The 14,656-nt window shown below is 37.8% G+C and overlaps 1 protein-coding gene across 1 annotated transcript in view; it reads right to left on the bottom strand.

The window, feature by feature from the left end:
* Window positions 1-1,067: 1,067 nt before the first annotated feature.
* Window positions 1,068-14,656, bottom strand: part of LOC131038324 (probable serine/threonine-protein kinase At1g54610) — a 37,121-nt gene continuing 23,532 nt past the window's right edge. The window contains exons 5-8 of the mRNA XM_057970707.2: window positions 3,597-3,697; window positions 2,812-2,926; window positions 2,040-2,660; window positions 1,068-1,908 (exon numbers count right to left, since the gene is read on the bottom strand). Coding sequence (XP_057826690.1) covers window positions 1,528-1,908; window positions 2,040-2,660; window positions 2,812-2,926; window positions 3,597-3,697 — 1,218 coding nt within the window. The 3' untranslated portion in view covers window positions 1,068-1,527. The remainder of the gene's footprint in view (window positions 1,909-2,039; window positions 2,661-2,811; window positions 2,927-3,596; window positions 3,698-14,656) is intronic.

Here is a 14,656-nt window from a genome sequence, read left to right as displayed (position 1 = left end):
CAGTTATCAAGAACAAATTTGGAATCTACTTCACATTCTCCAAAATCAAACCCCTAGTTCGATTGGCTTAATGACTACGAAAGAGATTCAAAGACGAGCAAGCATGTGATGTGCCTCAATGGTGTGTGTATCAATATAATATAATACTCTGGTAATGTTGTTGGATTCTTATAATTCTTTTCGAAATTAAAATCTACATATGCTCAATAGATAATTGGGTTATTCTTACATTATTCAAATAAGTTAATGAATGTTTTTAAATACAATCTAGCACACAAATGTACATTAGGTCAGCTCACAACAGCTAGTAGTAAGGAGGTAACAGAATAAATTTAAATTCAAATATATTATCAGTTCAAGGTTTAATACAAAAATGACCTGGACCATTCAGGCAAAATCTCTAAGAATAAAAACGATAATCGAATTGTGATATGGAAATGTAATAAGCCTAACTGATACAATACTTTGCCAATTGTACACTTATTGTTACATATAGGACACTCTAATCAAAACAGACTCAAAACAAGGAAAAGAAGCATGGATCTGATTTATGTAATATAAAACATACATAATTTTGCATAGCATAAACATCCACTGGACTGATAGGAATTTAATTTGCTAAGTATGCAATAAACCATGAATAGTTTCGCATAGCATAAACATTCACTGGACTGATAGGAATTTAATTTGCTAAGTATGCAATAAACCATGAATAGTTTCGCATAGCATAAACATTCACTGGACTGATAGGAATTCAATCTGCGAAGTACTCAAATGAGGGACTCCCGTGGAGATTGGAAAGAGATAGAATGTGCATACTCATCAAATTATACTCTACAGGTCGAAATATAACATGTTAAATTCTTTGCATATAGTAGCGATTTCCTAGTTCTCCCCATCTTTATCGAGCGTTGCTGCCAGAACAGGAATTTTTCTGGAAAGACCGACAAAATTCACTTATTTCTAATACAATGAAGCAGACTACTTGCCCTGACAACAAAGTCTCTTACATAATAATGTCTTTACTCCCTTTGTCCGATTCCTTGAGAAGACCATTTATCCAAAAGTTCTATAATGACAAAGCAAAATTCTTAGTGAACCTTGCCTGTATTTCATTGCAATGGGAAAAAAAGAAAATAATGACATCTGAGACTTGTTCCTCTAACCTCATATATTCATAACATTTACAACAATAGCTGCATCATATGCAAAGGCAACGATGGCCAAAACCTTATTATACAATTCCAACAATGCTTGGTTACATTGCTGCAAGTTCATGTGGCCATCAAGAATCTAAAAATACAATAATTCCCATACGTCTCATAGAGAAAACCAATGCATTGTGTTCATATGACACTGGAATTCATGCCTGCAAGGACTCTGGGTAGAAGTAAATTAAAACACTGCCTTCGCTCAAATAATCCGATCTCAATTTTTTCTCAGAGATGTGACAACCACATTAATTTACATACACGGGAATATAGGCTCGTCCCATTTTCAGGGCCTAATATGAACGTAAGGAAAACATCACAAATCTTGCTCCCTTTCAGAGTTTTCCACAACTGATGAGAGGGGTTCTCTCTCTAATTCCTTAAGTTCAACAATTTCCTCGATCCCTCTTGTCTTACTCACTTTCAGCCTGCTGCTGCCTGCTGGCATCAGCAGTTCACTCTCATGATCCACAGATCCTGCATTTCCATTTGCCAAAGAAACAAAACTTACTTGTTCAAATGCCTTCCTGTCTAGGTGTGATGAATTGTTTCTTTGTGACTTAACCTTATCTTGCCGGGCTCTACGCACAGCTTGCTGGATGTGTCGCTCATGTTCTTTTAATAACTCATCAACGTTTCCAGATGGTGGTAGCAGAGGCCCCGAGTAATGTATTCTCTCCCCTGGACCACCATAGCCCTGCCAGTTCCATATCAGCAACAAAGCACACGAATTTTATCACTAACGTAAAACTCAACAAATGGCAAATGCTATGTGAAACCTATATCACAAATTCAAATCTTACAGAACAAAAAGCCTGTTTCTATTACCATAGTAGGTTCTTTGGAAGCAACCCTTTCTTCCCTTCGAAAATGAGTTGCAGGCAACTCTTGCAATTGATAATTATCTAAGCCTTTGAATGATTCTTGTTGCTGAACCTGAGTCCAATCTTGTTTTATTGAATGTTCAGGAACTTCAAGATATTCGTGTTTGCCATTATTATAGATGCCATCTATTGCATCAATATAATTGTGTTGTGGCATGCTACTCCGCTCCCTATGTGGATCTATGCCAGCATTACTTCTTGCTGCTACTAAACTAGAGAAATTTGACAAATCCGCCCCAGTTTCAGGTCCATAAGCCCCCTGCTTCTTAAATTCAGGGAGTGCCGATTGCTTTGAGCGTGATGATGATCGATTTGGTGCCATCCGTATATCATCTTCCTTCAGTTTTTTTCCCCATGTTGAAGTACGTGAATATGTATTTGATAGTGGGCCAGAATGAGAAGGCCCTGCTTGTTGAAAATACCCACGAGAGGTTCCACCTGCTTCAGTAAAGACTTGCACTGGCCTTGGAGGATCAATAGGAAAGCCAACAGCATCATACTCCTGGTGAGAATTGAACTTCTCACTCTTGCTTTTAGAAGATGCTTGTGTGGTCATTCGCCGCTTCTGAAACACGGCAGAACTAAGCATGAGAAGAATCCAAGTTTTTGACATGAAGAGTCTAATAATTCAGAATATAAAAAAGAAAAGCTGATTTTTCATCCTGAATGACTCATCAGAGTTTGCTTATATTTGATGGATAAATCAAAACTAGAACCTGTATGGATGTTGCTAATTCCGCATTGGCATCTGGGGCAGGAACTGCTCTAGATTCTCGTGGCAATCGTCTGGTAGCATCAGACCCTCGTCCTCTTCCTCCTGCTGCTCTTTGCCTGAAACAAACCGAAAATAAACAATTTACACAGACAAGACTAGAAGATATAGCATTACATTATCTATACCAAAAAAAGCACAGGACTTTTCTTTGAAGACATATATCATTCAATGTAGATATCCAGTGCCCATTTGAAAAAACTTTACAAGATACAAATAACTATGTGCACTTGTGAGCAAATTTGCATGTAGTACTTAAGTGACATGCCTAAGGGACATAGCTGTGCAATGTTTAAGGTAAAGAATCATGAGCATCTCTTCACACAAAAGCTCTAACAACCATTTGATTGATCAAGACAAACTAAGAATAAAGAACAACAAATGAAATATAAAGGCTAATCATTTTTGGGCATTGATCACTGAGACATGAATGCAATATTTGGAAGATAATATTTGAAATTTAACTTGGTTGAAAGATGGAATTAAACTTAAAATGAATGGTTATTTGAAAAGGCAACCAGGAAGATTTAACCAAGCAACCAGAGAAAAACAGTATCATCTAATAATCATATTGCATTCATGCATTATCCTCCAATTGTTCACTATAGTTTTTAATACTACACAATATAATTGGTATCCTTGAGCCAATTCAAGTGCTTCTTGTAATTAACTAAAAATGGATGAGTTCAAGCCATAAAATTTTAGTTCCCCAGTGTAATTCTTCTATACCTTCTTGCCTCCTCATCTCGAATTTTTGCATCGAACTCCTTGCTTGGTGGGTATTTGGGCAAACTTGAAGGATCACAGGCAAGTGGCTTTGTGCAGAAGAACTGTGTAATAGTAAATGAAACAGTATAGTAGAGTTAATAAATGAAAATTTATAAAATCAATGGGTCAGTGCATGAAAAAATTATATTTAATCAACAGATGTGAATAAGTAACTGTCTTTCCTTTTGTAAATCTGAAAAGGCCATTTTCATAATCTGTTCTCAAAGGGAAATTCCTTTCAAACTATCTACAAACTAATTTGTTTAAATTACCATTTGTAGTTGCCTTTTTACATCGCAATTTGTAGATAAAATAGAATACTAAAACTTCAAGGATGACTTATATTTTCCCTGAACAAATAAAAGAAAAAGCAGCAACAACATAAGGCTGCTAAATGAACATTAAATAATAAATGCAGACGACATGAGATGCATATGATGACATCTGGATGACCACAAGTTAAAACTCATTCTGTAGGCCCACACAATAGAACAGTGATTGTGTGAGACACACACATTAGATGTGTTTGTATGCACACAATAGAACAATATTTTTGTGAGGCGTCTAGTTTCAATCTCATAAAAAAGAATATATCATTCCTTCTTGTAAGTATAGTACTACAGTCTCAAAGTAAAATGGGAACAGGTACAGATTGTCATAGTTTTTCCTAAGAAATAATAAGGGCTGAAAACCTGCTGAAATTCAATGTGCTAAAAATAAAGAGCCGAATACATTGTAGTACAGTAACAGCTACAACCCATGAAACTCTTTGTAGTTACATAAAGTACCAAATACACTGCAGTGCAGTAACAGCTACTCCCCGTAAAATACTGTTTGTAGTAATGAATTAAAGAAGTGAAGTATTATGGAGTAATCACATCTGAGATAATAGGATACCTAAAATAATTGATTTTTAAAATTTCAATATTTAAAGCAATAGACCTTACCCATATTTCCTTATGGAAACAGATGTTGCCTATTGAAAGTGAATTACCCTAAAACAATACATGCTATGCAAACACAAGCTGAAATTGGTAATGCGTAAAGCCAGTGCTACATCTTGGTGGTGTCCTGTCAAGTGATTTATGGTCAAATTATGTATTCAAGAATCTAGGAAATTTAATGGGCAGTTTTGTCTACGTTCCAAAGATGACCTCCAGTAGAGTGGCAAACTATGCTCAGATGAACATCTGTTGCCAAAAAATGTCACTAAATTGGCTGGCCCGAAACAAATTCACTTATCAATTATGCGTATAATTCAGGTGCTCAGCATGCCATGAATATGGGCACCTGGTAAGAGAGCATCCTTCTGAAATTTGAAAGGAGATACGAACAGTGGAGAGATGAAACCTCCCTTGGCCCATAGAAATTTGTTAGCACAAAACTGAGGCCAAAGTTCAAACTCCAAGCATTACATCATACATATTATGCAGTCCTTGTAACTCTCAGCATCTAGGCCCCAAAAAATAGCCTGGCCCTCAGCATCCATCACATCTCACAGCTTTTACCCCATTGGGTTTTGTCATACCTTTCCGCCAAGCTACCTCCTAGGATATTTTCTTACAATAGAAGAATATCAGGTTTCTCCTTACTAATTAACCCTTCTACCAACCTTCCCTAGGTATGGAAAGGCATTCCCCACTAATTAACCTTGATGTTTTTAGAACACGGATCTCTTTATGCAGCAGTCATTTGGGTTTCAAACCAATGGAAAAAATGCTTCATAAAGCTTCCGTTTGGATTCCTTGCCACAAGAGTTATCATCAGCCTATATCTACCGGTCCCTGAGGGAATTTCATGGGCAGATTTGTTTGTATGTCCAAGATGACCACAGGAAGCGGAGATAAACAATTGCTCATATAAGCGTGGAGCTGGATTTGAATCACCCATTACCAAAAACTGTGAAACTAAAATTGGCTAACCTGGAATGGATTCAGCTATTGACCTTGAGTGCATAACATTCAGGTGCAGAGCATGCAACGAGTACACACAGATGGTAAGAGAATGTCCTTTAGAAATTTGTTAGGAAATATAAACAGAACTCTCCCTAACAAATTTGTTCAAATGGTAAGAAAATGTCCTTTACAAGCAGCAGAGAGATAAATTAAGGGGGCAGATTTCATTCTGTTGATCATGGCCTCTGATGAGCAAGATCAAAGAGAGTAGAACTAGTCAAGAGATAAATCATAGTACCATTCTAGATGACTTCTAGAAGAATTCTGGTGTTTTGCCCCTATGATCAACACCTCGGTGCAATATCATAGCCTTCTTAACCTCAAGCATTGTCTCCAACAAGATTAAGTAGCTGGCATATCTAGTCTCCACGAGTTTGTAGAGTTTTTCTTAGAACAAGTCATGAAGAGAGCTAGTGAGGTTTGATAGTTGCAAATGAACATATTTATGTCTCTAGCTTCTACCACCTTTGCTTTCACCCAATCTATCTTCTGAGTGTCTATCTATCTTCTAAGTGTCTATCTTTAAATCAAGCTAACTGGGAGACACGTCCCCGGGACCAAGACACATCTCCCATCTCCAAGACATTTCTGGAAGCGACATTCAGAGGCAGGTGCATGGGAGAGACGTTTCCTCATGTCTCCTACATCTCCAGTTCAAAAAAGTGGAGTCTCCCGCTGGAAAAAGGGTTTAAAATGCCGTTTTTCAAAAAAATGCCCAACGCGATGTAAAAACACTTGACAAAAATCTAAAACCCACAAACGTATTTTGTTGACTTAAACGCCCGATGAAAATTGTAAAATTTAAATCATTTTTCTAATGTGAAATTGCAGGTGAACCTGACGTAGGTTAACAGGTGCGGAAAAACCTGACACGGGTGAACAAGTGCAGAAAACCTGATGCAGGTGAATGTTTTGCTTTCGACCCAATGTGGAAAATCGGACGTAGATCTCAGGTAGGATTTCCATTTTGATTTTTCTTTTGATTTTAAGTTTTTAAATTTGTATTAAATTACACTAGTCTAATAGGGTTTCGATTTTTCATAATAATTTTTGTTTTTTAAATTTGTATTAAATTTGTATTTTATACTATTACGGTAGGGTTTCCATTTTTATTTTTTTAAATGTCTCAATTTCAAATTATTAATAATTTAATACTTAGTAATACCATTATAAAATTAAAAATTTATATCAGACAATTAAAATTATATCAAACTGATACAAATTTAACAGTCTGCTATAAATTTTATAGTTTCATAAATTTTAAGAGTCTAATTATGATACAAATTTTAACAGTTTGATACGACTTTAAAAGTCTGATATAAATAATAAATTTACAAAAATTTAACAGTGATAAAAATTTAACAGTGGTATAAATAATAAATTTAAGTTTTTAACTCATTAAAAAAAGTCTGTCAAACTATATTATTATTTTTCTGATTTTTTCTCATAAAATACGAAAGCATATATTTTTGGCAATTTGCCAAAAACTCAAATAATCTAATTCGAAAACCAATTTGTGTAAAAAAAATCAGACCTGCTGGTAATAGTTTTTGAATTTTTTATTTTTTTTCACAGATTCCAGAATGTCAGGTGGGGGAAAACAATGCTTGTACCCCTTGCGGAAGTATGTTGACAGTGTTCTGGGGCTGAAAGGATTGGGTGGAACAGCCACTATTCAATGTAAACTTTGTCCATCGACATGGAAAGGTACCCACACGAGGGTGAGGGCTCATTTCCTTCACCTACCAGGAAACGGTGTTGAAGGTTGTACAAATGAGTCCGAACAATATGAGGTTGTAAAGGATCAAGAAAAGGCTGATGGGAAAGTTTATAATATGAGCTCCTCTTTTGCTTCAACCAAAGGGGCAATTAGAGAGCCAGAGGTAGATGTGTCTTCTAGTGTTGTAGCAGCACAACAGTCTAAGTCTCACAAGAGACCACATGCTAGCAGCTCAAACCCCATTGGAAAGGCTATTTGATGTGCAAGGTCAACAAGCAGTTGATGCAACAATTGTACGCTTCTTTTATGCAAATGGAATACCGTTTAATGCTGCTCGCTCACCTTTCTATGGAGAGATGGTCCAAGCTATCAATAATGGACTAACTGGGTATAAACCACCAAGGTCTGAAAAGCTTGGCACAACTCTAATTGACAGAAAAAAATCGATTAGAGCAACAAACTGCACCATTGAAAAAAGTGTGGTCTACAGAAATATCAAATATGTAGTATAGTGATGGATGGATGGATATATACTAGAAATCATCCACAACTTAATGTCATGGTGACATGCAACAAAGGGCCTTATTTTTTGAAGGTGATAGACTGTTCAAGGCAAGAAAACAATGCTGATTTTCTTCATAACCAGCTATGTGACAGCATTGAGGAGGTGGGGGTATCACAGGTGGCCCAAATTGTGAAGCAGCAAGTACGATGGTGCAAACAAATACAAGCATATATTTTGGACACCATGTTGTGTGCATTCATTGAACAATGCACTCAAAGATACTGGCAAGTTCCAATGGGTTTCAGACCTCATAGAAAAGAGTAGAAAAATACAGGTGTTCATATGTAACCATCACCACACACAAGCCATTTACCATACATTTGCCAAGGTGGAACTTCTCAAACAAGCTGATACATGGTTTGCTTCCTACTTTATTCTTCTTGACTGCCTTTGTGAAGTCAAAGGAGTTTTGTGTTCCACGGTTGTTAATGTTGACTTTCCGGGCTGTGCTTGTTCACCACAAGCAAACATCAGATTGTTGCCTTCCCAACCATAGACGATAAGGTCTTATCGTCACCCCCAAGCACAAGTTCGCTTACTGCGAATTGCATATGTTCATTGTGTATGAATGACTGCAAGACAATTGAATATATATGAGGTAAGGCTACCTAAAAGACCTCAAGTCGGCCTTACTGATTTGACACCAAGAATAGGGTTAGTCCTATTTAATTACAAGTTACTTATTTAGGGCCAGACCAAAACCTTTATATTAAACATATAAGCTGCGCATTTTATGGAGAATTGCTAAGGCCGAAAGGCCAATTAGCAATTCCAAGACTAGGTCGGCCCTCGCTAGGGATCCGACCTAGCTACATGTCAACACTCCCTCTTAGCTAGGGAGGATACTTCCAAATAAGCAAGTCACATCATGGCTGCTCCCATGAAAACCAAATGACATTCTACATCATGAAATGATATGCATCATGTAATCCACATCTATGATATTCATCAAGCATACCTGAATCAGAAAAATACATCATGGACTTCTTCCATGCTATCCATCTTGCATTGCCCGCAGAGGATGGATCCAAAATCTTACTATGCACACCTGCAAAAAGTGAGTACACATACAAATATATAAATACACATCATGGACTTCTTCCATGATATCCATCTTGCGTTGCCCACAGAGGATGGATCCACCTTGCATTGTCCACAGAGGGTGGAAGAGATCTTTCAATCTTCTCCCTGAGAAGGATAACTACCATCCTACATTGCCCGCAGAGGATGGCTCCACCTTGCATTGCCCACAAAGGGTGGAAGAGGATTTTCACCTCAATCCTCTCTTTAGAGAAGAATACAACACCACCTTGCATTGCCCGCAGAGGGTGGAAGATACAACTAAATGTGTCACTGGGGTTGATACTCCCTCTCAACCAAAGCTGTGTTTTCCACAACACCAAGAATATCTCTAAAATATTCAAACTTCACTCTAGCAAGAGGCTTGGTGAGAACATCTGCAACCTGCTCATCTGTGCTGATGTATTTCAACTGTATGGCACCTCTTTGTACCATATCTTGAATGAGTCTCCACATGCTTTGACCTTGAGAATTACCTCAAAACATGAAGCTGAAATGTCAATACTGAAATCATACATGATTTAATGACAACAAAATTTATTCAACCATATGAATACTTATCTCTTTCTAGGTTGGTCTTCTACCAACGTTCTGGCTCAGTATTGGAGCTTCCAACCATACTTAAGTATCTAGCGAAGATGGTTGTGTGGCCTTCGGCCCTCGCCATTGCTCATCGTCTATCTCCATCTTGGTGGCGTCAACATGCCAAGCCACCAAATGCTTTCACTGTAATCGACAAACGATCAAGAATGTCGACCACACACTATGATCATATTCTGCGATTGCCAATTTCTTATATTGCGACCCATTCAAATGTGAATACAACGAACTCCTTTCGAGGCTCTTGCGCATACAAACACCGTGAATATGGCTCTCGGCGAGCACTACGGCAGCGACCATCCTTCCAATTCTGAATGACTATGACGAGGCAAATATTGCAGACATACCCCTGTGATCATACACGGATACACCCTACGATCAATGAGATCACCCTGAGTAACCTGCGATCTTTGTGTATTGAGATGAGTCTCCATACGCCCCTCGATGCACTGTGATTATTGACATCACCTTACAGTAGATGCGGCCTCCATGTGTGAATACGCCTACTACGATCACCACTGCGACCTTGATGCCTCCATGACTCTTGGCAAACACTATAACTCCATCACGACCCGAATCTGGTTCGAGCTTCCACATTGTCGCGATTAAATGATCAGCTCGATGATAAAAATGCAAATATTCCCATGGTGATCACAATGCAGATTATAAACATGTCCGTGGACACCTCCCTGTTGCACGACTATAACCATCCATGGCTCACACTGTGAACACGGCTCCCTGCGAATATCTTGAGCACCATGATCGTGCAAAACAAGGCGAATATACCAAGCGGTGAGGAATAGCGGCTTCCTCCCTGCATTTACGCCTCCAGGTGAATATGGCGACTGCAATGTCTGGCAATCACCCTGCGAATGCGACTGCCAATGGTCGCAAACAATGCATACACTTCTGCGATTCATTTTGAACACGGCGAATACAAAACTTGAAATGCGATCATGATTATGCGATAATGTGAACACACTGCGGATGCAAGTGCAAATACACCGCTAACATCACTAACACGGTCACTGCGATGATCCCGTGATTATTTGGATATACCCCAATGTCCATTGCGAATACTCCGTGAATACTCTGCACCGAACACGAGGCTACGAAGCCACGGCCACCATGCAGATAATGCAAATGCAATCCTCCGCGAACATAGCAACTATGAGTACCTTGTGACTCTGATCACTAAACTCGAAATGCGATTTACCCTTGACTATACGGTGATTGCCAAGCGAACATTGAGATTGTCACACTGCAATTGCAACTCGCTCAGGCCGCATCCGACTAAATCTGCAATTTAGGAAAGTTGTAGCTCTGATACCATGTTGACTTTCCAGGCTGTGCTTGTTCACCGCAGGCAAACATCAGGTTGTTGCCTTCCCAACCATAACGATAAGGTCTTATCGTCACCCCCAAGCACAAGTTCGCTTACTGCGAATTGCATATGTTCATTGTGTATGAAGGACTACAAGACAATTGAATATATATGAGGTAAGGCTACCTAAAAGACCTCAAGTCGGCCTTACTGATTTGACACCAAGAATAGGGTCAGTCCTATTTAATTAAAAGTTACTTATTTAGGACCAGACCAAAACCTTTATATTAAACATATAAGCTGCGCATTTTATGGAGAATTGCTAAGGCTGAAAGGCCAATTAGCAATTCCAAGACTAGGTCGGCCCTCGCTAGGGATCCAACCTAGCTACATGTCAACAATTAATGATGCATGGGCAGCTTGGAGGCAATCTACATCAAATATTGCAGTTGAGGTGAGAGGTTTGGTCCTTGATGACCTTTTTTTGGTTGATGTGAGATTTATTATAGATTTCATTAGGCCCATATGTGAGGTGATTAAATTTACACACTCGGATATGCCATGTTTGAGGGAAGTTTATGAAGAAATAGATTCCATGTGTTAAAGAGTCAAGAAAATTACTGATGCAAAATATCCTTCTGTATATCGTTTGATAGAAGAAAAGTTACATGGAAGATGGAACAAACTAAACATGCCCCTTCATTGTGCCACCCATGCCTTGAATCCTAAATGGCATAATATAGAAGAGACCAATAAGAGGGCTCCACATGAGGATAGAGAGGTAATGAAGGGATTTTGAGCTGCAATAAAAAAAATTATGGTCAAAGTGAGGATGCCTCGATTATAAGGAGTCAATGGAATAAGTTTTCACTTGGGCAAGGTTTTCTTCAATGGAAGCTTTATATGATATGTGGGCAAAGAAAGATCCTTTAGAGTGGTGGTGGGGCCATGGAAATGAAGCCCCTGAATTGCAATCATTTGAAATCAGATTGCTCTCACAAGTAGTTAGCTCTTCATCTTGTGAGAGGAATTGGAGTACTTATGGTTTTATTCATTCACAAAAGAGAAACCGATTAGGGTCAAAGAAAGCAGAGAACTTGGTCTACATTCATAGCTCACTTCATCTTTTCTCGAGTGTTGATCTTGGATACATGGAGGGTCCTTCAGCAAAATGGGAGCAACTTGCACCTGATGGAGAAGTTGCAGCCATGGGGGATGAAGTGGTTGAACCAAATGGCCTTAATGAATTACCTCTAGTTCTACCACCATCAGAGGAACCCCAGTTAGAGAGTGATGAGTATTTGGAGACCATCTTAACTGAGGACCTTGATATAAATGATCCAAACATAGCAGAGTAGATGATAGATTTCTGATTTTTGTTGTTCATTTGTGTATCAGCATCAAACTATCAATTTTTGGATTTCAAAATATAATGATAATTTAATATGAAATATCAAATATGTAGTGTGAGTTTTGAACTCTTTGACACAATGACATTTGACATTTGTGTATTTAAACTTGAAAGTTAATATTGATTTGTTAACCTTTGCCACTATTCTTGTTTTCAAAGTGCTATGTTACGATATTTTCTGAAAATAATAAAATTATATTAAAAAAAAAATTGTCCTCTCCAAGTACCCCCCCATCTCCTATTTTTGAAAATTTGTTGTACCGGTACCAATACTTGTCTCCGAAGTCTCCAAGTACCCCGTCTCTTAGTAACCTTGCTTTAAATGCATTGTTTAAGGCATGAACACAATATGGGGTAAAAATGTGCTTGTAAACACCCTCTACCATGACAATTAGTTGACAAACACATATTAAGTTGGTGTCAATCTATACGACATGTGAGGCCCTAACCTCTATGACCTCTTTCAAAACCTGAAATTAGAAGTTTACATCCTTGTGTTTCCCTATGCAATCACAGGCTCTAAGAAAAAAAAGGGTCAATTGTAGATGTAATTATGATATTGATGAGTAATTGATGTCTAATATCATTTCACACTCCATGATAATTGAGCAAGTGATTCTTAGCCAAGTTTACAGTGTCCTCCACCAAACTCACCTTAGAATACTCTCTATCAAGGAGGCTGGTATGTAATTCGTATTATCCAAGGGAGTCATATGGGGAACCAATGGCATTTGGATTTCCCAACATTTCTTTGAAATGTGAAGAGCATGCCACATAAAACACGATGGCATGGACAAAGAAAAAGTTTCCAATTGAAGAATCTGCAACTTCCTGTGATTGCACATTCAACATCCTTGTGGCACTAGTAGCTCTTCTCTTTCCTTTGCTAGAACCCTCTCCCCTTTGAATCGCAACATGCATGGTATGTGTATGTGTAGGCATTGTAAATTCCATTGTCTCTATTGGCACACTCTTATTTCTTGTCTCACCTTCCATAGACACCCTGGATAAGGTTATTTTTTCACAACCTCTTACCCCATCGTATTCACAGAAGATGATTCTCAAGCCTAGTGAACCTACTGTTGTTATAATTGTTACACACGTGACATAACCTATGTCTACTCCCCTTGATTTTTTTTCTTGTTTTGTCAATGGGAGTTGCAAATTGCAAAAGGGCCTTTTAGAGATTGAATGGACCCTTTGCATAAAATTTAGGAGAGGGAAAGGGCATTCAAATGGGTTAATTCTCATTTCACCTACAGTACTCCCACATTTAAAAGAACCCCCACAACCTCTATGGCTTGTTCGTTGAATCTCAACCTCATCACTACTATAACCTTCATTGTTGCTCTTTTTCCTTTTTAAAAATCAAAAAATAATTACAAACCTTTATTTTTTAAACTGCCTGAACATTTGAAACTTCGAAGAAAACAAAACAAGAAATTGTAAAGGAATTGTGAATATTGATGCTAAACTTACATCAAATGATTTAGTTTTAATAGTCTTGTATTCTTCTCCTCTTCTCACTATTGTTCTATTTCTTTGTCTTCTTCTCACGAATTGCAAAATGGCAAAATGAAGGGTTTAAAGTTGTAGTAAGGGGTGTGTAATGTCCCCAATGTAAATTTTTAGGTATTAAGGACCATCAAATCACAAATCAATTGCAAGAGACTTCTTTCCAATCAAAGACTCTAAAAATCCTTTTTAAAATTTATATCGGCAATAAGTGATACCACCTAGTATAAAAACGATATATTATGATCTGCTATATATAGTTATACCTGATCTGTGTATTTATTCCGATCTGCAATTATGGAGTTAACTTTGCTCTACTTGATATGACAATATAAATTGTATTGTAAGTTTCCTCACAACCATTTATAGCTATCCCTGATATAGCAATATCAGTATGCTGTTAGTCTTTCACACCATTGCTTATAGCGATGAAGATAGAACTGCTATTTCTGATTTGCTTTAGAAATATGCAGTGTGGGTGGTGGCTTTCCTGAATGATAACTTTAGATATATGCACTGGTTTGCCGATAAGGCTACTGCTCAATTAGAGCAATCCAAATCTGGATGAGAATCAGAAATAAATAATCCCATGATGATTGGAAATAAGTATCTATCTTCATTAAATATATTTATTTCCTAAAGGTCGTGCCCCTTTGGAATAATTACTCCTTGAAGATTCACGTCTTGTCCTTCCATGACAGCAGTTTGTTAACATGGAGAATTGTCTTTATAATCATTAATAGGCATCGCGCCCCTTTGGATACTCGCTGCCCTTTGTAAATGTCTTAGTCATGATCGAAATCGCGTAATGATTAAGATAATCATCAATTTTCTGCTCCTCCTACCGTGAG

The sequence above is a fragment of the Cryptomeria japonica genome, chromosome 6 (genome assembly GCF_030272615.1).
Source record: "Cryptomeria japonica chromosome 6, Sugi_1.0, whole genome shotgun sequence".
NCBI classification, from domain to species: Eukaryota; Viridiplantae; Streptophyta; class Pinopsida; order Cupressales; family Cupressaceae; genus Cryptomeria; species Cryptomeria japonica.
The sequence above is the reverse complement of the archived record's forward strand: the minus strand, read 5'-3'. Positions and strand labels throughout refer to the sequence as shown.